The sequence below is a fragment of the Malaclemys terrapin genome, chromosome 8 (assembly GCF_027887155.1).
Source record: "Malaclemys terrapin pileata isolate rMalTer1 chromosome 8, rMalTer1.hap1, whole genome shotgun sequence".
Classification (NCBI taxonomy): Eukaryota; Metazoa; Chordata; order Testudines; family Emydidae; genus Malaclemys; species Malaclemys terrapin.
In genome coordinates, this window is record NC_071512.1 from 77,484,909 (window position 1) to 77,512,202 (window position 27,294).

At 40.0% G+C, this 27,294-nt stretch overlaps 1 protein-coding gene across 1 annotated transcript; it reads right to left on the reverse strand.

Moving 5' to 3' along the window:
• On the reverse strand, nucleotides 1-26,517 carry EPHX4 (epoxide hydrolase 4). The gene is made up of 7 exons (XM_054036424.1): nucleotides 25,507-26,517; nucleotides 18,323-18,408; nucleotides 14,369-14,526; nucleotides 12,131-12,259; nucleotides 7,965-8,068; nucleotides 6,372-6,520; nucleotides 1-976 (listed from the first exon to the last, which is right to left on the reverse strand). Exons 1-7 carry the CDS (start codon nucleotides 25,747-25,749, stop codon nucleotides 742-744), a joined length of 1,104 nt encoding a protein of 367 aa, XP_053892399.1. The 5' UTR covers nucleotides 25,750-26,517; the 3' UTR covers nucleotides 1-741.
• Nucleotides 26,518-27,294: the final 777 nt, after the last annotated feature.

A 27,294-nucleotide genomic window follows, 5' to 3' on the forward strand; every position in this document is an offset into this window, starting at 1 on the left:
GAAGGATGAATGCTGAATGGCTTTATTTGCTAGAAATTTCAACAATGATAGCATGAGCAAGGCTGCACAATAATAATGGACACATCACTTTTCAAAATGGCTATCCAGCTTTAGGAACAAATCTCTCTGTAAAGAGTCAGATAGAGGGCACAATTTAAATTACATTTTATTAGATAGAAGTGGATTTGATACATAAATCATGAATATATAGCTCTTCATTTTCCATTCTTCTTGTCCAGATATGTTACGTGTGAACAGATCCCTATTTTTCAATTAAGAAGAAAATATACCACATAAAACAGCTGTAATTTCACAATACAAATCTACTGGTTGAATGAAAACTGATAGTCCAACTGATACCTGACTTCTTTTTCATATGGCAGACCGCCATTATTTCATTATACATTTGTGAAAGGCACCATATATTACAAGTGTAAAGCAAGTGAGAAACCAGAACCAAGTAACTTTCCATGATTTCCTTACTGTACAAACACATACATTTTAAGGCAGGTGTTTTTATGTGCAAAATACAAGAATACAGGTAAAACCAATGTTAACACTATATGTTCTCACACTATTTTCTTTTAGTAATAACATCGGTGTCAATATGTACAATACATCGAAAACACTTTTCCCTAACAGAGCCCAAATTAGAAGGTAGGCTGGAAATATGGTCCTGCTAATAATTAGTTTTTTAAATGTAACAGCTTTTATGTAGACCTTTAAAACATGTAGAAAAAGTCACTCTCTTTTTCTTATTGTCTCTTCTTTTAGAAAGGTCCATATCAACTTGTTAACTATGTCAGGTTGATCCTGCTGGAGCCAGTGACTGGCTTCAGACAAAATAGTTAATCTGAAATGATTTTTAACATAAATCCGAGTAGTTTCTGCCATCTCAACTTCCATAAATGCATCTCTTTCTCCCCATAACAACAAGGTAGGCATGGTGACCTCATGGTGCTGCAGAGGTAGGCAACTTTAAAAACAAAATACAAGTTTTTTAACTGTTTTTAAAAAATCATCATGACAAAATATCAGTCAAATTAACTTTCCAGTTCAAAATACATCACAGATTAGTTGCATGGTTTCTAGGATCCAATTCACTATATTACCAATAAATTACTAATTATTACCAAAGCTCTCTAATTGATCTCATGTCAGCAACATCTTCCGAGGGTATCTTTATTCTAACAGAATTTACCACAGTCCAAATCCTGCAGTTGCTTTTTCAGATAAAACCTCATTGAAGCAACACTGCAGGTCTGTACATTTGGGCCTCATTTGTTATAAAAAGAGAAATTAACATTGTCATTGTTTCAACTTGTACGTTGGTATGAAAAAGAACTTTGTTCAGATTCACATAATACGTTATTGACTCTGCAGCAGATATTTGCAAATAATTTCTAAGTGGCCTTTGTTTTATATGATCTATCTTGAACTGTAACTCTATTTTAAAAATGTCTTTGAGTGCATAGGAAATTAGCAGAAGCAAGTAACATGGGGAGGGGTCAGATCCTAACTCCCATTAAGTAATTTTCGCACTAGTTTTCTGGTGCAATGCAGATTTAAACCCTGCAGGTCTGTCTGGTAGAGGACTCCTCAGCATGGAAGTGTATACAGGTGGCACAGAGATGGACAACCCTTTTCCTGGCACCCAGCATGGGAGTGCTGCCAGGAAAAAGGAAGTGTGACTGGTAGGCCCTTGCACTCCAGCAATCCATGAATGCTTGAACTGCTGCTTGGGACTGCAGAGAATCTGGCTCTAGAGCTATGTCTGTGAATGTTTTGTGTCACATTCTCCCTTCGAGTCTTCAATGCCATGTCACAAACTGCTCTGTTTTAATGTCTATCTGTTCTAGTGATTCTGGAGAAGGTTAAAAAGGATATTCTCTTTCTTGCATTTGAGTAGTGTCCCCCCTTGATCTACTGATCAGGAGCTCAGTAACATCAATAAAAGAGAACCTGTGCCTAATATAGCCTGAATCTTACATGCTGATGAATTTTTCTATATTGGTGAATGCTGTGTCAAGTTTCAAATGATGCCAGTAGACTATCATTTAATTCCTTTTAATTGTTTTTCATAAACATTGTGTAAGATGACCAATCTGTTCAGTCTCCTAGACTTACTGAAAACCGAATGTACAGTACAGCTATAAGTAAAATACTTATGGAGAAAAACTTTCAATTGAATATTAGCCTCTGTAATGCTGAATGTAGCCAGTCACATTCAAACAGACCTACAGAATGCATAAAGACATTCAAAAGACAACAGAATTCACAGTACAAAGGGGTATAGTCTCTTTTTGAAGCAGTGGGAGTTAAATACATAAATATCTATGCACGGAGAGAATAATATTACCCGAAATTTGCATAGCATTGGGTAAAAGCTGCTTAAATCCTCAACATCAGAACTCAGGGCTTTGGAAGAATTTCTGAGGGGCTTATGGGGGGAAAAATTTGAGACACTTGGTTGACACATTGAAAAAAGAGACTTCAAAAAGTAAAATGGTTAAGGGTTTCATAACATTTAAATGACCCACTTAAACTTGCATAAATAATTAAAAATTATTTCTTTATACAACTGACTTTATATTAAAGTAAATATTTTATAAATAAAATCTTTCTGAACATTTAAAGTACAGTTAATATGCATTTGTATTGATATTTATTAATAGATTTATAAGTTACAGGACTAAATTGTGACAGATGGTAGACAGATGTGAGATAATTGCTTGAATGTAAGCCTTATTAACCCATCAGAATTTATTTCAAATCATCCATTTTCAAATAGATGCTAAACAGTCCATCCATGCTTAAGTTTAAACTGTTTTATAAATCTTAGTGGCATATTGCAATACAGATTAACTGCAGTTGCTCAAAACAGACACCAAGGTACACTGACATTTAATCAGTTAATAACAATGATGTAATGTGATTCTTTAAAAGCAACAGAATATTTGAAATAGTTTTATTTAGACAAGCTTTTATGAGCAATTAGCATGGGGTGAAAGCTTAGGAGTTTCTTCATTTATTTCATTCTCTTTAATCAATATATTACTCTTGTACTCAATTAGGACAATAGATATTTTGGAGATTTGATTAGTCATAGACAATTTTGAACTCAAGAAACCAGAATATTGCTCAATTAGATAATGATGTCTATGAACCATGTTGTGTGATTTCTTTTGTATGTGAAATTCAGTATGTAGCATTGTGCCTCAAGGTACCAAATAGAAAAAAGTTTCTTTTAACAAGGATTAACATGCAGATTTGCCATCTAGAAAGGGAAGGTCATGTTGTGAACTCAATACCTTTTGAAAAGGAGATATCCTCAACACACAACGGTAGCAGATTTCCTCATATACAAAATGCTGAAATATTTCCCAACCAATGCAAGAGGAAAAATCCCATGTTTTGAAAGAACATACAACAGGCTTTTACACAAACTACGGTGTACCAGAACTCAAGTTCAAAAGTTCACTTTGACAGTGTGTCAGTGCATATCTCCTAAACTGAATATACTACAAGTCAAGCAACTACCAGGCTAAGGTCTATTTAAAAAAGGGGTTGTGTATAATGTGTAGTTTATGGAATTATTGCTATTCTCTCCCTATAAAGATATATTGCTTAGTCAAGGGGACTAGAGGATTTCAAACAACATCTCTTTGGAAATAATTCTGTAATAAAATTAAGCTCTGAAGAACTGATTACTCCAGATGGGAGGCTGGATTGTAATGAGATATGAAGCCTTTAACATCTAGGTCACAAGGTACAATCCATTATGATTAGTGAAGATGAAAGTCATTAGAATCTGAATGCTGTTCGGTGCCTTATGTAAAATAAAGTGATGGTTTCAATCCAGTTCCTAGTGAACAGGTATTCAAATCCAACAACCACCATCACAATTGGTATTCTTACAGACAGCTTCACACAGGCAAGAACTGAATGGGTCCCAAGACTGATCTAATCCTTTAGTTCCAATGGTGCTGATGCATTGGGACTTAATTCCCTATTATATATTATTATAGGAAGACCAGGGACAGAGTAGGCCCATTACTCAATCAGGAGGAAAAGGCAGTAACAGAAAATGCAGCAATGGCTTAAGTGTTAAATGCCTTTTTTGTTTCAGTTTTCACCAAAAAGGTTAGCAGTAATCAGACAACTAACAAAGTGAACATCAGTGTAAAAGGGGTAGGATCTGAGGCTAAAATAGGGAAAGAACAAGTTAAACGTCTTCAAGTCAGCATAGCCTGATTAAATATATCCTAGAATACTTAAAGAACTGGCTGAAGAGATCTCTGAGCCATTAGCAATTATCCTTAAGAATTCATGGAGGACAGGAGAGATCCCAGAGGGCTGGAAAAAGACAAATATAATGCCTATCTATAAAAAGGGAATAAAGACAGCCCCAGGAATTATAAATCAGTCATTATCCAAAGATAATGGAGCAAATAATCAGTCAGTTTGCAAGGATCTGGAAGATAATAATGTGACAAATCATGTCAAACCAACCTTATATCCTTCTTTGACAGGGAAACAAGACTTGTGGATGGGGGAAAGCAGTAGATGTGATATACGTCAACTTTAGTAAGGCTTTTGTTATGGTCTCACATGACCTTCTCATAAGCAAACTATGGAAATATAGCCTAGATGAACCTACTATAAGGTGGGTGCACAACTAGTTGGAAAGCTGTACTCAGAAAGTTGTTATCAATGGTTCACAGTCAAGATGGAAGGGCATAGCAGGTGGAGTTCCAAAAAGATCTGTCCTGGGTCTAGTTTTGTTCAATATCCTCATAAATGATTTGGATAATGACATAGAGAGTACACTTATAAAGTATGTGGATGATACCAAGATGGGTGGGATGCCAAGTGCTTTGGAGAACAGGATTAGAATACAAAATAATCTTGACAAACTGGAGAAATTGTTTGAAATAAACAGGATGAAATTCAATAAGGACAAATGCAAAATACACTTGGGAAGGAATAACCAACTGCACAAATACAAAATGGGAAATGACTTCCTAGGAAGGAGTACTGCAGAAAGAAGACCTGGGGTTATATGGAATCACAAACTAAATATGAGTCAACAGAGTAATAATGTTGCAAAAAAAGCAAACATCATTCTAGGATGCATTAGCAGGAGTGTTGTAAGCAAGACGCAAGAAGTAATTCTTCCACTCTACTCAGCACTGGTAAGGCTTCAACTGGAGTACTGTGTCCAGTTCTGGACACCACATTTGGACAAAGTCCAGAGGAGAGCAACAAAAATGATTAAAGGTCTAGAAAACATGACCTACGAGGAAAAATTAGATTTGTTTAGTCTGGAGAAGAGAAGACTGAACAGGGACATGATAACAGTCTTCAAATATGTAAAAGGTTATTATAAAGAGCAGGAGGACAAATTGTGCTCTTCATCCACTGAAGACAGGACAAGAAGTAATGGAAGATTTAGCAAAGATGCAGCAAAGAAGATTTAGGTTAGACATTAGGAAAAACTTGCTAACTATAAGGATAGTTAAGCACTGGAACAAATTACCTAGGGAGGTTGTGGAATCTCTATCAATGGAGGTTTTTAAGAACAGGTTAGACAAACATCTGTCAGAGATGGTCTAGATCAGTGCTTCTCAAAGCCGGTCCACCGCTTGTTCAGGGAAAGCCCCTGGCGGTCCGGGCCGGTTTATTTACCTGCCGTGTCCGCAGGTTCAGCCGATCGTGGCTCCCACTGGCCACGGTTTGCCGCTCCAGGCCAATGGGGGCTGCGGGAAGGGCGGCCAGCACATTCCTTGGCCCGCGCCACTTCCCGCAGCCCCCATTGGCCTGGAGCAGCGAACCGTGGCCAGTGGGAGCCACGATCGGCCGAAGCTGCGGACGCGGCAGGTAAACAAACCGGCCCGGACCGCCAGGGGCTTTCGCTGAACAAGCGGCGGATCGACTTTGAGAAGCACTGGTCTAGATAATACTTAGTCTTGCCTCAGTGCAGGGGACTCGACTAGATGATCTATCAAAGTCCCTTCCAGTCCTACATTTGTATGATACTGTGTTTCTATGATATTAATACACTATTTAGAGACTAAATCTTTGATTTGCCATGCCTATTATTAATAGGAGAAAATTTGTATCATCTCTAGACATAAAGATTTTCCTCCCTAATATATTGGCTCTTTGATTACATTTTGTCGCCATGCCATGCAATTTAAATTACATCATACTTTCTGACACTGAATCAATGTCAATTACCTGGTAAAGGACCTTGGTTTGGGAAAAGATTTACCTTTTCTCCTGCCCTGGGGGTAACAGATAAAATAATATATTTGGATTCCAAGGATTTGGCTGAGATGTTTTACTTGATTTATGAACATTATACTGACCTGAAAATATTTCTGTAGTGGTTAATGGGTCCAGTTAGTGCTCCAGGTTGAGAAAAGACGTAAAGGTAAGCTTCAATGTCCTCTGCTGTTAATCGACAGCCTTTCCTTCCAATTCCAGTTGTCCGACTGGTAAATAAGTTTTTCAGTACCTAGCGAAAACAAAACAAAACAAAAAGCACCTAAGAAATCTTGACGTTCTGGATAGCAAAACAGTGATGATGATATTTCTCCCTTTGAGTAGGAGATATTTGTTTAAAATCCATCTACCTCCTTGTTTGAAGAGTAAGCTACTTTTTTTAGGCAACTATAAATAATGAAGTATAGAATGTTCTTATTCCTGGTGAGGTCTATTTCAGAGTACTAAAAAATATGTAAATAAGACAAAATTCCTTCGCAGTGGGCCCTTATACTGTCATAAGCAAACACAAGCTCTGGGCACAGATTTCTAGTGTCATAGAAGGAAAACATTTTTAAATGCAACAACTTGATTTAATGTCAAACTCATTGACATTTCTTTTGTTTTTCTTTTGTCTTGTTTTTGGGGTATGGTGCTACAGGTTATTTAGGCAGCACATTTTACAGGGAAGCATTCCATATTCCAGCCTGTCAGAAGTTCTTGCTTTCAAACAATCAAACTCTTCTTTAGAAACTACTGTTCTGTAAGGAAAGGAAGTTAAAATGTCAACTGAGGGAGAAAAGGGTGGGAGATCTGAGGGAGAAAAGGGCTAATATTTCTAAGAGGACGTTCCATTGACTTCAGTGGATGTTCATGTATGCAGTGGGTGTTCTATGTGCAGAGAATCTGGATATTGGCACAGGGTGTCTATGCAGTCATAGTGTGTGCCTGCAGCACATGTAAGCATACCCAAGCTAGCCTTCACCTAGCTTGGGTATGTCTACACGTGCTGCAGCCACACTTCTAGTTGCACTGTAGACATATCCACAGAAACTACTGATACTTAATGACCTGCTGAATAGTCTTGGTGTTGACATACGTACTATAGTACTGGAAGTAAGGAGTATCAAGATATATTGAAATGCCTACCAGGAAGCCAAAAGCAAGGATGAAGCTGAAGTAAATAAAATTTTATGCGCGCGCGCGCACACACACACACACACACACACACACTCAGTGTTGCCAAAACACACATTTTTTTCACCAGTTACATGATTTTGGCCAGAGCATGTATCATTTTTACAGTGCATATATTTGTAATAAAAATAATAAAAAGTGAGTACTGTACACTTTGTATTCTGTGTTGTAATTGAAATCAATATATTTGAAAATGTGGAAAAACATCCAAAATATTTAATACATTTCAATTGGTATTCTATTGTTTAACAGTGCAATTAAAACTGCGATTCATCACGATTAATTTTTTTAAACACGATTAATTTTTTTTTGTTAATCGCGTGAGTTAACTGCGATTTTATTTTAAAATAAAGTCACATCAAATCCAGAATTATAGTTAAGTTTTACTAGCTATCCTTAATTTTTCCATAAACGTCATACTATCAGAAAGGATCAACATAGGTGGCAGTTATTCCATCAGTAACACATTAAACATAAACAAGAGCACTCATTTTGCTTACCTTGAAATCATTTACTGTAAACATGAATTCAGGAAACCAAGGCATTTGGAAAAAGAAGTAGTAACCAGATTTAATCAATTGTGAAGGATGTCGTAGAATGTATTCTGAAATAAAAATGCCCATGAATTAAAAATGAAAGCTGATAAAATTACTGTTGATATCACTATTTTTAAAATTAAAGGAATGTTTTAAAAGTATTAATTTAGAGAGTGCTATGTGACAAGGAATTATTATAATTTTAAAAGTAAGTATATGAGTATATGTACTGGCCATTAAAATGTAATGAATTTTGTCTTACATATATCTTAAGAACAACAAGGAGTCCGGTGGCACCTTAAAGACTAACCGATTTATTTCGGCATAAGCTTTCATAGGTGCATCTGAAGAAGTGAGGTTTTTTACCCACGAAAGCTTATGCCCAAATAAATTGGTTAGTCTTTAAGGTGCCACCAGACTCCTTGTTGTTTTTGTGGATACAGACTAACCTGGCTACCCCCTGATATATATCTTAAGTAGGCAGCAAAAGGAAGGCCTGACAAAAAATCAGCAAAGGGGGCTGGACTTGAGGATTTGAGTATTTTAATCAGTTTAATTAAAATGACCTGTTTTTATTAGTCAAAACCATTTTTAATTGTACAAAAACAATTAAATAAAGAATATTTTAAATATTTCTCCTCTCACAAATGTGATGCATAGAAATACTAAAGATGATAATCCATTTATGTTTTTAAATATGGCATCAATCCTATTAATGGAAGGATTAAACTTTGGAATGGTCTTCTTTCTTAGCAGGTACAAAAACTGGAACCAAGATACTGTATAGTCACAGTAACACAGTGGAAGCACACATAGCAAAGAAAACAATATAACTGAATTGATATTAAGGATCTCAAGCAGGCCTCCATTTTTTTGCAGGTGCAACTCTATGCTTGCAATGGGTTACATGTACAAACTATAACATTTAAGTAGCAAGTATAGTAGTTAGGTAGAAGTCTAAAGGCTATCATCTGTAGATGTAAAATTACACACACAATTATTTGGAGATGCAAAATTGTACCTACAAAATTGGAGCCCATCTCTGAAAAATCAGCCACGAAAGATGAATAGGAATTGTTCTTTAAAACAAAACTAATTTAATTGTATTTAATAGTTCAAGTCCCAAATAACTTTTTCAAACATTCCTATTTTGTAAATTCTTAAATTGCATCACCTGTTGCATTTTTCCTTTGACAGGTCACCAACATTGCTGATCAATGCTTGATTTTTCTGCTCTATAAGACAATGGTAAACTAACTTATTTTCAATATTGCCCGATCTCTAAAGTTTTTGTTTAAATATTATAATTTTACAAGGAGAACCATAGAGAGCTGCTCAAAATTGGAAAAAGTTAACTCACCATTTTCTAATAGGCAGACTTCAGCACTGATCATTAGTAGTACATATAGTCCTCTGATATTGGGACATGTGGATGTGATGGGAAGTCAACCAATCCTGATGTGCAAACTTTGAGGAACTGTCAAAGATCTGTTATTGCTGTCACTTAACAAGAAATGATATGCAGTACACGACTAAATGATTATAGCAAGCCCCGAGTGGTGTTATAGGGCACAAGCCTGAAAGTCAGGTGACTTCAGCCACGTGAAAAATGTAATGATCCCTTAGAAATGCATGGTTCAGAGCATCTCTTATTGCTATTATAAAATGCAATTTATGAATAAAAATGTGAGGAAAAAGTCAGACTTTTCATGTACTGGGCATTACAATGATGCTTATGGCTATCAGAATGCTTTATTTATAACCTGAATCTTTTTATTCAGTGCACTGTAGACCCTAATTAATTTGTGCCATTGACTGGCAAGCCCACTGAAAATTAGAGTCGATTGTGTGAACTACTAAGCAAGTAGACAAATACACACATCAAAAAGTCTATGGCATCACAAAGTGTTCATACAGAGCCTGACTCCTGCTCCAACTGGAGTTACTGATGAAACTTCAACTGGCTCCAATGGTACAAGATAAGCCCTTATTTTTGTAAGTGTAGCTTTATTATTCATTAAAATAATCTTTAGTAGGTTAGGACCTTGAGTATATTTTGTAAGAGTAATTGAGTTTTAGGGCTTGGTTCTGATTTCACTTATACTGGTTTTACACCAGTGTTACTTCATTGGCTTAAACTTATTCACACCAAGTGGGATAAGAATCAAGCCCTTATTAAGTACTCTTCTGTTAAATATATTTGGAGAAGTGAAGTGAGACCTTAAGATTTTTAATGAGAAAAAAACAGGTCTGCAATTAAATAAAAGAAATGTAGTAAGATGCTAATGGGCATTTTAAAATTGTATGTGCACTTAATGCATAGGAAAGTAGAAATCAAGTAGCACTGGCTAGAGCCAGGCATATAGCAGATATTCTCTGTGCATACCTCACCACATAACTCTGCAAATCCACCAAAATCCTTACCTTCAACTACATGCTATTAAGCAGACTCGGATGATTGGTTTGTTACAATGAGGTTTATTGTAGTATAACATCACAAAACTCAATTTCACTTGTCTAAATGAGAATTAGATTCTCATTTACATTAAGGCTGTTTTACACAGTGGCGGATTAGCCACTGGGCCAACGGAGCCCCGGCCAATTGGGGGACCCAGAAAAATGGATGCTCCCACCCCCTGACCAGCTCTGCCTGGAGCTCCTGCCGGGGAGTGGGGTCAGGGTATGGAGGCTTGCCCCGCTCCACCCACACGGCACTTCTGCCAGGGAGCAGAGCCAGGGTGCGGGAGCTTGTCCCGCTCCCCGGCAGGAATGCAGGGAGGCATGTGGAGAAAGCTTGCCCCATCCACAAATGGCTCTAATGGCTCCCAGCTTCTCCACATCAATGTGCCGCCATTCCAAAGAGAAGCTGTAGGTCTCCAATGAGTCTTACCATCCCACAGAGGGGTCTGAAGAGCCCCAGAGCATCCCTGAATCAGTGTGACCCTGTCCCTTAGGGCCTGGAAGGGTCCAGACATTCTCAGGACCCTCAAGGCTGAAGTGAGTCAATCATGATCATATCTGGGACCCTAAGCGTAGATGTGACTCCTCCCTTTGTGGCGCTAGCAGGGCTCTCACTATCCTTGGGCACTGTGGGTACAACAGCAGGTGCCTGACATGTCCTCAGAGAGGAGGGGCACTATCATGGCAGCTCCAAAGCACAAGCTACCGTAGCATCCGGTGGGGGTGGGGTGGGATGGGACCAAAGGTATGTGTCTTAGGAGAGGAGGGGAAAACTGAGCTGCCACGCACCTGCCCCTGGCCAGCAAAGGGACACCGAGAGCAATGGCCTTTGTCCTCTGGGCAATTGGGTTATGCCAGGCCAGGCCCTGTGTCCTCTGCTCTCTGAGACTGGAGCACGGGCAAACGTCCTTAGGTGTGTGTGTGTGGGAGAGATGGAGAGGCTCAGCCAACATGCAATAACCAGAGAAGGGAAGGGACAAAGCAGCATATCAAGGGGTAGCGCTAGGTGACGGGACCTTCTTCGGAGTGGGCAAGGTCGGGGCATGGGGGCCTTCCCCCTCTATCCACCCGGCACTCCTGCCACAGAGCAGGGGAAGCCCCCGCACCTCAACCCCGCTCTCTGGCAGGAGAGCTGGCTGGGCAGGTGGAACGGTACAAGCCCCCACTCCCCAGCAGGAGTGCCAGGGAGAGGCAGGGGATGGGGGACCGCAGGCGGAATGTGTGGGGAGGGACCCCTACTTGTTCTGGCCCAGGGCCCCACAAAATCATAATCCACCTCTGGCTTTACACTTAAGTGGCAATAGAATGGGTCATTTTCATCCACCTTAAGGCACCTTTGCACTGCCAGAGCCAAGTAAAACAGCCTGAGTGTAAATGAGAATCAGGCTATGGATTTCCAAAGACAAGAAGCCAGTATATCTGCATGCCAATACCCTCACCCACTACTGTAAAATTATGCTTTAATGCAAAATATCTGACAGCTTTGCGTTTCAGTTAAATAAGGGACAGATTCCAAGAGGTGCGGAGCACTTGTAACGTTCTTTCACAGCATCCCTAGGTATCTAGGTGTGCAGTGCCTCTCCAGATCTACCCTTAAATAAGCACCAAATCTGCCTGCTTAGTGAAAATGTGAATATTTTGGGTTAATATAAAAATATTGTAAAACTCACCTGTAAATACAGAGGGATGAGGGAAATTAACCACAATAAGCTTGGTCACCATTTCCGGATAACAAATAGCAACTAACCAAGCAATCATTCCACCCCAGTCATGGCCAATCAGCATACACTTATTGTACCCTGCCACATAAAGACAGATTTTGACATCTGTTTACTGACAGTTATATGAAAATGAATTATCACATAAAATAATGACAGTTAAACAAAAACAAATGTTCCAACATATTTGCTGACAATACTTCAACGTCATTTTTTCTTAACAAATTATTTATACTGCCATAGTTAAAGATGTGTCAACACTTCCTTTATTAAACATAAAAAAGGAGATTAGCGAGTGTTATGCTTGAAATTTTTACAGGTAATTAAAAGTACAGTAATGGTTTCCACTGCAAATATACTTTGTCCCCCCTTGTATATGTGATGTAAGTCATCTTACTGCATGAGATCATTTCCGTGCTCTAATACCCATGTGCAATGTGGCCAAATTGGTCACATTGTGTCCAAAATCTCAATAATGCATCATTATAAAGGTGGGAATTATATCCAGATAGCTGCACTTACTGCACACGTACACAGGTAGGGATGATGGTGTACAGCACAGGCTCAGAACACTTCTTTACTTATTCATATTCTCTTTAGGTGGGAATTTCAAAAGTGCTAAACATTGGCCTAACTATGATTCCACTAATATCAGTGGGAATTTGAAAACTGACTCACAGGGAGCAGAGTTAATTCAAGACTGCTGCGCTTTAGGAAATTCCACCTTTTATTCCTTAACCCAGACAGACCTACACTGCAAAGCCCCAGTTCCTTACTGAGAATTAAAGCACTCTACACACATGTCAAGTCAGATGTGTAAAATCCAAATTATTTTGGGTTCTCTGACAGAAAGCAAGAGAGAAATGTCAAAGTAACCAACACCCTTTATCTACTTTCTGATAAAAATCTCTTTGGCCACTTTTGATTTAATCTGACTTTCCAAAATAATTTATCTCTGGAGCAAGAACAAGCAGGGGACATTTGAGTCCAAGAGGTCATTTTTTTCTAGAAACTTTTAAGCCCCTGTGAAGCAGGACTTATAATGAGAGAGCGCAATACATCACAAAGCACAACTATGGCATTACTGAGGAGTTTAATAAAACTAGAATTGCTTAGAAAACGCAAACAAAGTTTGTGATATCATGCCCCATCTTTTGATGTGATTCAAAATTTTCAGAGCAGTTCTAAATTCAAACCTAGATCATCACTTTACAATTTGCCCAGTGTTTCTTGCACTGCTCTGAGTGCAGCTGGGAAGAGATAATGACTCAGAGAGTAGCAATCTGCCTCTGAATCTCCCCACTACTCTGGAGGGGAAGTATCCTACGGTGTGGTTATATCCACCACAACTACATTTCCCCCTAAATAGGGGAAACCCAGCAGCTTTACAGAGCTTGCTTCCCCTCCCATGCAGCTATCTGCGGTACACATAGCCTATGCAAGGACATAAGGAGTACAGTATCTTATGTCCTCTTATTCCCCTTTTCGCAGCTGTGCAAGATTGGCCATGATTTGGCCTGTACAAGGGAGTACATAAATGAACAGTAAAACTCAGTTGAATACTGACAATTGAGAATTGGCTATTGTGCATATTTTAGTAAGTTGTTTTCTTTTTTATTAACACTATACAGCCCCTACATTGCTGTCACTTAGAGCATAGTAGGTAATAGAAAATATCACCATGTTGTTTTGGTTTCCATCTTCTAGTAGTGAGACCCTGTAAGCGCTACTGATGCTTAAGACCCTAATCCTATAATTAGATTCATTAAGTGCAAGGGTCAGCATTAGGTGGAGACCCACTGACTTCAGTGGTACTCATCATAAGGCTATAGTACTGGATCCAGCTGTGCTACCAGATCCCATTGCAGGATGGGGGCATACAAGAGCATCTTTAGGGCTTTGCATTTGATTGAAAAGCATGTTTGCATATTCCCTATGCTGACCCAGGCATATTGGCTTGAAAACAAAACTTTTCATACTGTTCAAGAATGAGTGTAGACTAAATTCCATAAAATAAGTCAGATCTATTTGAATCAAATTTACTTAGACAATATCGTCAACTAAATGCATATATTAAAACAAAACCAATCACCTTGGAATTTTTTTTAAAATCACAGGATAGCTATTCATAGTTCTGCAACAAATGAAATAAAATTAACAACTTGGGCAGTTTGGCTTCTGTTAACGCACCTAGAGATTCCAAAATATCCTTTATATCTGTAATTAGGCAATCTAACTTGTAATTCTCCTGGTGAGAAGGCGCATCTGTTTCTCCATAACCTCTCAAATCCAGTGCCACAACTCGATATTCACTTTTAAATTCTCGCAATTGATGGCGCCAAGAATACCTAATAAAAGAGAAAAAAATTTAGTTAAAGGTTACATGGAAGAATACTAGAATTGAGTCAGTAGTACAGCCTCTATGATAGGGTGATGTTAAATTCTATTGGCTTGATTCTCTGTTATGTATGGCCACTTTTTGCCATAGCATGGTGGTTCTGTCTGGGTGGGAATTCCCACTAGAAAGGGAATCTGTAGGGAAGATGAGCTAGCATGAGTGGTTCTACACCACCATCTTCTCAAAACCCCTAAGATAGGGAGCATAGCTGAGGGAAAGAGGGTATAATCAGACTGTCTCTATGGTCCAGTTATTCTTGGCTTCTAGAATGGCTCCTTAGTGCCATAGGTAGCTGGCAAAAATTAGAGCATCCCTGAGACTCCTGTAATTCTGAGGACGCAACTGACCCCAGAATATGGGGTGCGGAGAGCTACTTCTCCTAGATGGGCGGCTCTATGTGTTTTGCCGCCCCAAGCATGGCAGGCAGGCAGCTTTCGGCAGACTGCGCCTGCAGGCGGTCCGCTGGTCACACGGATTCGCCGGCATGCCTGCAGGAAGTCCGCCGGTGCCGCGCCATCAGCGTCCCCGCCGCCGAATTGCCGCCGAAGCCGCGGGACTGGCAGACCTCCTGCAGGCATGCCGCTGAAGCTGCGTGACCAGTGGACCGCCGGCAGGCGCGCCGCCGAAAGCCGCCTGCCTGCTGCCCTCACAGCAACCAGCTGGTCGCCCCCTGCGGCTTCCCGCCCCAGGCACGTGCTTGCTGCGCTGGTGCCTGGAGCTGCCCCTGTTCTCCTGTCAACTTCTTCCTGCACCAGATAGGCTTGAATGGACCAACGAGTTGGCCCTCAAATGACAAGATGAACACATTTGTGTTTCTTTGGGGGAAAAGGGGAGGAAGGAACGATAACTCATTCAATATGTAAAGCAAAGGATTAATAACATATGTTACAAATTAATTTGATCAACTGATATTTTATGGTTATCATCTGTGCTATATTTATCTATGTGTCCTTATTCAGTCACTCTAAACTCTCCCAGAACAATGAAGATTAACAGCTGTCAGTGCGTCAGTACTGTACATGGTATTTTACTGCTTGTGTTTCTATGGAGAATAAAGACTGAAATTACTTACTTTAAAGGAAATCTAGAGTGAGGAAGAATTTAATAAGCATCCAGAGAAAGATTTGGATTATTCTTGGGTTTAGAAATAATAGATTATAACTGGATAAAAATGGTATAAAGATAATAAAAGACGGTGGGCCTTGTCCTGTTAGCTGTTAACTATGCTTCAATTCTTAAAGAAATCAATTTAAATTGAGGATACCCAACACCTTCTAGGAGGTGCTCAGAACCTGGAAGGATTTGGCCCTATATTATAATATCATTCAAGGAAATATGAAAAATGTTATGATCGTTTTAACCACAGATAATATAAAATGGACCCCTGCTTGCTAACTTTTACTATTAGCCCTATTGCAAAGATCTCAAATAAACAACGTAAATGAAGCATTTGGGAGGTCAAATAGCTTAAGGGAGAGGTATACAATTCTGCCAGACTCCAAGTAGCATTTTATTTCAGATCCTTATGCCTTCTGCTTTGGGGGTAGTGCTAACCAATCAGGGATTTTGAACACATCATGGTCAACATTACATTGTCCTTGGACTAATCAAAGAAAATGTTATTACTGTAAACACAACACCCATCATAGTTCCATCTGGGTGCCCTATGTTAATGCAAATAAATACAAGTTTTAATAAATACAGGTTTCTATAAATGACTTTTATTTTTAAAAAATCAATATACACTGCCCTGTAAGTCAAGTTTACCATGATAACTATAGGGGCTATCACAAATACCTCATTAAAGTGAAACAACATGACACTGTACAGGTCTGTCGCATCTTACATGCATTTAACATGCACGATTTCAACTTTACATGGTTGGCAAAAACAAAACAAAAACAAAAACAAAAAAAAGAGAAAAACAACAAATTTTAATACTATATCTGTAGTGCGGGCAATTTCGCCCACCATTGAACTCAGTGGGGTTTTCGCTTTATGCACTAACCACGGAACAGAACCCCCGCGTAAGATGAGACAGACCTGTAAATGTTTTCTTTTTTAATGACATACCACTTTTATATCCCCATACCCTGCTGTCATGATGGTCCATCAATCAGTTAAAGGCTTGATGAACAGATAGGTCTTGCAAACCCTGACGCTTGCCAAACTGTAGCCTTAGCAGACCACCAAGAGAAGAAGATCCCAGAGGCATGGGTCATCTAGTAAAAGTATCCTCTGTGAGTTCAATATGTATCACTGATCTTTTCATACAACACTTTTTTTTATCATATCTAAAGTATTTATCTAGTGAGACCACTGCTTTGCAGGAAAGATTTTGAAATGTTGGTAAATACCTTTATTTTCTCAAGGCTGAATAATTGGAGCTATTTTGGGTTTTTCTGATCATGTTATTTCTGGAAGCAGCTCACACACATCCTTACAGGCATTCAGCTATCTGAACATTTTACTCCAATTTTAAACATTTTATATTAGTTTCCCATAAGATTTTGTATTGATTTTTTAAAATTGCATATAAGTGACTTAATGGCAGTGGTGCATTATATATTTGACTGATCTTTTGCCAATATACACCCTCAGTTGCTCACTGAGATCAGCACTGACTGGTTATTTCATGTGTCCTAGTAATAACCTTGAGACATTGGAAGCTAGAGGATTTTGCAATTAAGCTTCATAATAGTGGAAGTTACTTCTATTCCTGTTACTATCCAAAAAGTACAGGTTTGCAGCTGCTTTATACTACTCTTAAAATTGTTATTCTTTTATCTCATGCTTTCAAAACAAAATCTCAGTTCATACATAAAATTCTGCATAGATTCAGTAAGAAGCTAACTGTAATATTTTTAGCATGCATATTTTATCTCATGCATTACTTTATTGTTGTCTTATTTTAAAAACAGCAGGTATAAGCTATGCTACTGGCATTAACAATGACCTATATAGCAGTTTTCTTATTCAATATCCCATTCCATTTGAGTAGTCAGACAATACACAGAATGTTGCTAAAGGCATGACCTGCAATGATTTTAACTTGTTAAATCTGGCAGTCACAGCCTAAATGATATGGCCAAAATATTAGAAACTTGGTCCTTTCATCATTACAAATAAACACTTTAGGTTTTGTTTACTTTTGATCCACCAGGCTTCTTCATGTGCCTGCAGATGTAACCATTTTAATGGAGCCTTCTTTCCTTAGTGACAACTAAAAGTAGTTAAGCTACACGACAGACTCTAGGACTTTAAAAACCATGCATTTCCCTCCCTGTATTTCTTATAATATATAGTATGCCATGCTATTATTTATTAATAAATATACTGATACATTTTGAATTTAAAAATCTGCCTGGGTTCTTGTGCGGGTGCCCATCACCAGTGTCTGAACACAGGAATACTCATTCTAAATGTTTATGCTTTGTCAACCCTGAAGTGTACTAGAACAGAGTAAATGGCTCTCCTGATAGTTTGATGAAAAGTGTATACACATGAAGAAATATTTCCTGAACTAGAATAGAAAGAGGTATTTTGGTTTAGATGAACACATAGAGATTATTTTGTGGATGGTACAATTGGAAAAAATGAATGCATGCTCAGTTGCAGTGGTTTGTCCAATCTTATAACTTACCATTACTGGGATATTTGAACATAGTTATGGAGAATAGCAGAGTGGATTTAAATGATATATAAACTATGTCTGTAGTGAAATGAGAACAAGTGGGGGGTTTTACCAGAACTCTGGAAAGCCATGAAGCAGCAGCATGAGTGGTTTACCCCGTTCTCCAGCAGCTACATAGTGGAATCTTAACCCTGAATCCTGGAAGGGAAAGGAAAGGAAAAAAAAGTATTGTGATCTGATTGCTGCCCAGTACTGCTGCAATGAGGATCTGAGTATTAATATGATTTTCAAAGGTATTCAAAGAGATGAATTTTGTGCTTAATATAACTGCCAAATTGACAGCCCTGGAAATCGATGTCTTCTGTATCTTCACAGATCAGTGATGTATGGGCAATGGTAGTACAAGCTTACCAACTATTCTGGAAGGATCTCTTCTAGCAGGTGACAAGGTTGTTCAGTTTCTATGCCTATTCAGTCATGTGACTCTGCTAAGATTTCCAAGAGCGCCAACTGGTGTGATGCCCAGGTAACTAGGTACTAGGTAACTAGGAACTAGCACCCACTCAGTTCACATAGAACACCAAATAACCACTAGATAGAATGCATTTTAGTCCATGCCAAGAGTACTTTATATCTGCTGTACAGCTTGTGAGTTAGATGATGCTACTCTCAGCTATTTAAAATTATATCACATTGAAAACAGGTATAGAGTTGACAGACCATATGGATTTTTTAAAAATGAAAGTTTGTCAAAGTTAATTAAGGTAGTTAAAATTGTATATTTTTGATGTGCCATAAGGTTTAAATCACATTTATTTTTATTTTAAAAAGTTGAAGGTCCATTAAGGCTTTTCTCAGAGAGATTGGAAAAAAAGATCTATTAACATGACTGTCGTCACCTACCTTGTCTTTATTTACTGAAATTGGCTGTAGCCATGAGCCCCCTGAGAATTTTTATCATTGTGAAAATTACCAATAGGCAAGGTGTTTATTGTCAGTAGGCCAGAAGCTGAGTCAGTGTAAACTGACATAGCTCTATTTAAATGACTGGAGCTATGCTGAGATACACCAACTGATGGTTAGACTGAATAAATGGGCTGAAATGATGTCCAAATAGATCTGATGGGTTCCTGCCTCCCTAATGAGGAAAACTTAATGCTCAGCCATGGACTTGAGAGTGATCCAAAAGGTTACATGTATACAGCTGACTAATATGCTCTGAATATTGCCTATGAGATTATACATTGTCTCCACACAGAAAGAAGTTTTATGGTAGCTCTCAGGAGATACTGCTGGTGAAGACCTTCCTGAGACAAGGGTATATGGGACTTGGGAAAGAGTTGGCTTGAGAAGAATTAATCTGTTGGTTGGGTTTCACATAAGGAGAGATTGTACTTCTTCTTTATTGATGTAACAGAATGTACTGCCTCCTCTCTACAACCTGATCAATTAATGCTTTCGCCTGTGGATCAAGGGCTGATGTACTCTCCACGATGGTGAAAATACAGTAGCCAGAACTTCCCGACTGTATCTGCTTGAACTTCCTTGAGCTGCCCTGACACTGCAAACGCATCAACTAATATCTTGGGATCAAGGTTCTAGAAGGGAATTTTTTTTTCTCTTTTTCATACTTATTTTGGATTTTATTAAGAATTTGAGCCTGATTCCCCCCACTTTTCCCCCATTACACCAGTTTTACACACTGAAACTCCAGTGAAGATAGGAAATTAATTCAGGAAAGTTTAGAAGCATCAAATTCAGTGAGCAGTATTCAGGAATTATTTGTGACACTCTATATATTATAGGGCTGTCAAGCGATAAAAAAAAATTGTGATTAATTTTTTAAATTGTGCAATTAATCACAATTAAGTGTGCGATTAAAAAATAATTATGATTAATCACACTGTTAAACAATAATAGAATACCACTTATTTAAATATTTTTGGATGTTTTCTACATGTTCAAATATATTCATGTCAATTACAACACAGAATACACTGTGTTATTTATTTTTGATTACAAGTATTTGCACTGTAAAAAACAAAAGAAATAGTATTTTTTCAATTCACCTCATGAAAGTACTGTAGTGCAATTTTTTTTCATGAAAGTGCAACTTACAGATGTAGATTTTTTTTCATTACATAACTGCACTAAAAAACAAAACAATGTAAAACTTTAGAGCCTACAAGTCCACTCATTTCTACTTCTTGTTCAGCCAATCACTCAGACAAACAAGTTTGTTTACATTTGCAGGCGATAATGCTGTCCGCTTCTTGTTTACAATGTCACCTGAAAATGAGGCATTTGCATGGGACCGTTGTAATTAGCATCACAAGATATTTACGTGCTAGATGCTAAGGATTCATATGTCCCTTCATGCTTCAACCACCATTCAAGAGGACATGTGTCCATGCTGATGATGGGTTTGGCTTAATAACAATCCAAAGCAGTGCACAGTGATGCATGTTCATTTTCATCATCTGAGTCAGATGCCACCAGCAGAAGCCTGATTTTCTTTTTTGGTGGTTCGGGTTCTGTAGTTTCCGCATCGGAGTGTTGCTCTTTTAAGACTTCTGACAGCATGTTCCACACCCCGACCCGATCAGATTTTGGAAGGCAGTTCAGATTCTTAAATCTTGGGTCAAGTGCTGTAGCTATCTTTAGAAATCTCACATTGGTACCTTCTTTGCATTCTGTCAAATCTGAAGAGAAAGTGTTCTTAAAACAAACAACATGTTCTGGATCATCATCCAAGACTGCTTGAACATGAAATATATGGCAGAATGCGGGTAAAACAGAGCAAGGGACATACAATTCTCCCCCAAAGAGTTCAGTCACAAATTTAATTAACACATTTTTTTTTAACTAGAATCATCAGCATGAAAGGATGTCCTCTAGAATGGTGGCCGAAGCATGAAGGGACATATGAATGTTTAGCATATCTGGCATGTAAATACCTTGCAATGCCAGCTACAAAAGTGCTATGCAAATACCTGTTCTCACTTTCTGGTGACATTGTAAATAAGAAGAGGGCAGCATTATCTCCTGTAAATGTAAACAAACTTGTTTGTCTTAGCCATTGGCTGAACAAGAAGTAGGACTGAATGGACTTGTAGGCTCTGAAGTTTTACATTGTTTTGTTCCTGAGTGGAGTTATGTAACAAAAAAATAAATAAATCTACATTTGTAAGTTGCACTTTTATGATAAAGAGATGGCACTACAGTACTTGTATGAGGCGATTTCTTTTTTTATCATTTTTGCAGTGCAAATATTTGTAATTAAAAATAATATACATTTTGTATTCTGTTTTGTAATTGAAATTAATATATATGAAAATGTAGAAAAACAAAATATTTAATAAATTTCAATTGGTAGTCTAGTGTTTAACTGTGCGATTAAAACGACAATTAATCACAATTACTTTTTTTGAGTTAATCGTGTGAGTTAACTGTGATTAATCAACAGCCCTAATTTTAAAGTCTCTACTGACCTCTTCCTGGTCATATCTCAGGGCATCTATTCCCTCATCATCATCCGTGATATCCTCTCAGCCACATTTGACCCCTATCCCCATTTGTACTTCTCAAAAATCATGTTCTCTTTTGGTTTTTATTATTCCTTTCTCTCCTTGTTATCCTCCTGCCTCTCTTCAATGTCTTGTTTAGTGGGTCCTCCTCCTTTCCTCTCTTTCAATGGATGACCCATAGGGCTTTGTCCTCAAACTCCTCATCTGTGTGTGTGTGTGTGTGTGTGTGTGTGTGTCCTCAAACAATATCTCATCCACTCAGACACCTTCACTCGTCATCTGTATGCTGATGACTCAAATTTACCTTTCTTCTTCTGACCTCTGTTTCTCCATCCAAAACTATCCTGTCTCCCTGAAATTATCTCATGGATGTCCAGGCAGCTGTTCAAACTCAATATGCCCCAAACTGAGCTTCTCATCTACCTTCTTGAGCCCTCTCTTCTCCCCACTTTTTCTGTGACTGTTGACATCATCATCCGCACAGTCATCCAAGCTGTAATTGGAGCATCATCTTCAAGCTGCACATCCAGGCTGTGTTGAAATGTTGTCCCTTTTTTTTTTTACAATGTTTCAATATCCAGACTTTCATCTTTGTTGTTTTACTTGGGACCTGTAAGCATTACTCTAGTACTAATGACAACAATAATACACTTAGCCTTCAGGGCCGGCTCCAGGCACCAGCAAAGGAAGCAGGTGCTTGGGGTGGCCAATGGAAAGGGGCAGCACATCCGGGTTTTCGGCGGCAATTTGGTGGCGGGTCCCTCAGTCCCTCTCGGAGCGAAGGATCTGCCACCGAATTGTCACCGAAGAATGAAGTGGCACGGTAGAGCTGCCGCCGAAGTGCCACCGATCGCGGTTTTATCTTCTGGATATAGTCAATGATTTCATTTATCCCCAGAATGTTTTACTGCAATAATTTACCCCTCCCCAACATGGTCAGTTGAAATATGGTATTGTTTGTTATAAAGGGGGGAAATGTTGTATATGGGTATAAAGAATTCACATGCCTCATGACCTAAATGAAGTACATAAAACAACTCAGACATAAGAAACTGGAATCCTTAAAAATCTGCATTTGTACTGTACTCTTCCCAGAAATCTGCAGTTTATTATTAGTGGTCAACCATGTATTTTAATACTTTAAAGTGGCATGGAAGCTTTTATATCAGAAGTGACAGATTGTCCCTCTGGAGTAGAAGATAAATTTGTTTGTAAGTAACCTAGAAAAACATTTTATAAGCAAATTGTAGCTACCTGAATATTAAGAAGTACAAGAAAGTAACCTTTATATTTGAGGATTCAAACCAGCTCTCTTTTACACTGTAGACATAATGTGAATTTAAAAGTTTTTCCACATACAAGCTTTCTCCTTAATGATCAGCTAACTGGCCAGAATGTATTCCCATTGTAGTTGTCAAAGGCTTTCAGATATTTAATTCACCAACTAACTGAATGCATGATTTAATTTAATGTATTAACTGAGGTTCATAACTAATAGTCATATACTCTCTTGTTATATATTGTTTATTCATTATCTCTTTTGTAGAAATGTCTTTTCTAATTCTACCTAAAAAGTGGTGAACTACATTTGGCAGTATTAGTCTCTATTGATCTTACATGGTTTATTGTTTGTGTTTTTGTTCTTCTCTATATCAGTGGTTCTCAACCTATTTACCATTTGGGGCCGCATATGCAGCTCTATATGTGTTATGTGGGTTGCACACACACACACACACTACCTGTATGGCCCCGAGGATGTCACATGGGCCCTAGCTGTGTGCTGATTGGGCTGCAAGTGGCAATGGATTGAGAGCCGCTGTTCTAGATGCTTAGTTTCTTCGCAGTATTTTTTCACTATTTTACTGGAGTCTGAGATTACACTTAGTGAATGTTTATTGCCCATTTCCAAGATCTTACCCACAAGCAATAAAAGAAGTCAACTAAAACTAGTGTTTTATTAAAAATTAAACTTAAAAAATTGCCATACATCATACATCTGCTAAGCACTTCTGACTGTAGGCTGAGCAAGGTCTATACTATTGCATTTGCATGGTTATTAGATGTGTGGACCACAGGCAGGACAGTCACAAGAGATAGGAGAAAGATTCAAGAAAAACATGACTTAGATTGTAAGCTTTTTGGGTGCAGGGACTTTTTGTTCTATGTTTGTAAGGCACTTAAGAGAATAGGGTCCTGATCCATGACTGGGGTTCCTAGGCCTTATATACCAACAGTAAACAACAACAGAGAAAAAATGGGAAAGAGAGGTGGAGAAAGATGGGGCATGCTGCAGAAAGTAGGATAAAGGTAGAGGGGGGAAAAGGATGAAAAAGAAGAGATGGAAAAAGAAGAGTTGTCGCTATTATTGTTGCATTGGAGACGCAGGGAGGCCAGCAATCTAATGACCACTAAAACAGAGCTTCCACCTCTAACCCAGGTGAGGCTTCCAGATGGTAGGACTGTGCAATCACTGCTCAGACCTATCCAGAATTTGATTCTTTCATCTTCAAGAGACACCATTTAGCCCAGCAGCCTACTGGCAGACAGCAGGAACAATGCCCTCTGTCAGAATTGAACAAGATGGCTCTTTTTTATTGTGAGTGGAAGAATATCGCCAACCTTCAAAAAGCAGTGGGAGGAATTCCATCAGCCTGAGATCCTATCTCCCAGATGGACAAGTTAGGGTAGGGGCAAAGGACAATGATAGCCCAGCAGCTGAACAGGCCTTGCCATCCTGGTGGGGCATAATCAGTTGATTTCCCTCAGTTCTGTTCTCAGCTAGCACCAGTTTGAGTGCTCAAGCTCCTGGTAAAGTGGAGACACAACTCGATAGTCTGATGGTGGTCTAGTCTCTGGAATCTTCACCAGTGCACATACAGAGTTTATGCTTTATACCATGTTAAGCATCTATACAGTATGCATGATTCATCACACCAAGCAACCCTGGGAGGGCTGGCAGAACATGCACGTAGGAGCAGCTTAGAAAGAATAGTGATTAATGCCACCTTGAATTTTCCCTGGTTGTCTAATTCCCTCCTAGTGTTCCATGACTTTCTGAAAGTAATGACCAGTGGTTGAGTAAGTTCATTTATTAATTCCCTCAACACTCTGAGACACATCACCTGGCTCAGCCGATTTGCATACACACTGGTTATTTTCATCAAGTTTCCTGTCCCCCGTCCCAATAGGTAGCTATAGCTGTAGATAGAAGGTTAGACCATTCACTTTATTGAACAGAGCGATTCCACTCAGGTCGAGCGGATCACCCGGAGAACGAAGGTGACCTGCAAGGATTCTATGTGCTCTGCAAAGAAAAATTCAGCATGGTCTTTAAGACAACAAATAAACAGAAGCAGAGTGAAACAATTCAGACAAAAGACCTGATATGCACACAGTGTGACTGTTTCAAAATGGATTACTGTTTGCAAACCCCATCTTTGTGATGCACATAGAACGGGTTCTAAATGTGACTACACGGCACGCACTACAACGAAGAGAACCATGACCATTCCCTTTCCTTTGAATGAATCACATACTGTACACACAGTGTTCTTTCCCTTCAGCACCAACCCAAGAAACAAACGGCGCTACAGCAGATCTTCAGAGAGAAAAGAAATGGAAATGCAAGAGACCAGCCAGTCCCCACCCCGCTCCCTCGGGTTTTACAAGCAAAGAGAGCGAGTCACCTGTTATTTATGTTTAGCGGCAGGCAGGTTACCCCCTCGCACCCCTATATTAAATGGTTAGCACAGAAACCAAGAGCCTTTACCTTAATTCTCACGTAGCAGTGGGTGCCCAAGGAGGGATCACTGAGGCAGGCTGGAGGATTCTCCCGGGTGATCCGCTGGAAGGTCTTGCCTGGACTCCTTCCTATGCTCCACAAAAGTTTCAGCAGCTCTATGCAGGCGCAGATCGCGCAGTAGCTATACACCAGCGCCCAGAAGAGCAGAGCCCTGACCGTCACCATGAACCCGCCCGGGAGCCACGGTAAACAATCAGTGGGGGTCGCCATTAGGCGGCGGCTGCTCCTCTCAATCCTCCCTCCCCGTCAGCGTCAGGGGATGGGCTCGGCGGCAGGGAGAGCAGCGCGCCACCAGGCACGAGCCGCCGCCGGCAGCCGTGTGAGCGGGGCCGGAGCCCAGCCCAGCCAAGACACCGGCACGTCTGCCTCACGCCAGCGGCAGGGAGCCGGCCAGCAGCAGCCGGCGTGACTGAGAGCAGCCAGGCAGGAGGCTGGCTCCTGCAGTCGGGCGGGGCAGCACCACGCGGGGGGCAGGCACCGGGTCCTCGGCTCCCTCCACTTCTCTCCCAGCCCCTTCGCGGAGGGCAGCCCCGGCCCCCCAACAGCGGGAATGACGCAGAGGGCCTCCCCACAGCCCCCGGCTCTAAGGCAGGGGCCAACAACCCGGCGCAGGTCAGCCGCAAGCAGCCCCGTGCGCTGCGCACCTACCTTGTCAGAGGTAGCCCTGTGCCGCCGTCAGCCCCGCGTGCAGCCCCCAGGCACGCCCGGGTAAGTCTAGGATGTTCTACACCCAGAACCGGGGACAGCTCCGCCCCGAGCCCCCAGCGCCCAGGCTGGATTCGGGGGACTCCTCCAGCCCAGGGCAGCCTCACAGAGCAACCGCGCTCATCACCTACTCTGAGTGTCTCTCCAGCACGCCCCTTTTGAGGTAGGAAAAATATCCTCGCTGCTCAGCTGCGACATTAAGTGACCTTAGCTAAGTCCCTTAGAAAGCCAGTGGCAGAGCTGGAAATTAAATCTACTCGTATTCTCCCTCGCAGTCTTAACCCCAGCCCTCTCCTTCATCGCCCTTGGTTTACCGCTCTATGCGCAAGGCCCTGTGTTGAACACGAGTACATGGAAGTACAGGTTACTGCAGCGCTGTGCACTGGTTTTTAAACTGTTTAGCATAGGTAAGAATTTAAGTTTTCTATAAAATATTAAATGCTTAACTCCTACGCAATGAAAATATGATCCATAAACTGATGGGGGAATGTAGGCTCAAGGTTGCAGCCAGACAAACAAGGGCTCTAAGAGAAGTGAGCTGCTCTTAATTCATCTGAATGGGGTATTAAACCTGAAGTCTGAAACCGTAGCTATAGGGACAGTTAGGCTACATCTACACTGGGGGGGGGGGGGTCGATTTAAGATATGCAAATTCAGCTAGGTGAATAGCGTAGGTGAATTCGACATATCGCAGCCGACTTACCCCGCTGTAGGGATGGCGGCAAAATCGACCTCTGCGGCTTCCTGTCGACGACGCTTACTCCCACCTCTGCTGGTGGAGTAAGAGCGTCGATTCGAGGATCGATTGTCGTGTCCCAACAGGACGCGATAAATCGATCCCCGCGAGGTCGATTTCTACCCGCCGATTCAGGCAGGTAGTGTAGACCTAGCCTCAGACAGTAGATCTGTACTGATAGAGTATATTTCAGCTCCCTACCTGGGAGTGGAGTTTGCTAGAGCAGAGGCAGATAGATGTTAGTGGTTGTTAGGAGACAGGAGCAGACAGGTGGAAGGTAGGAAGTTCTAAATAGTAATCGGGATTTTGGAACC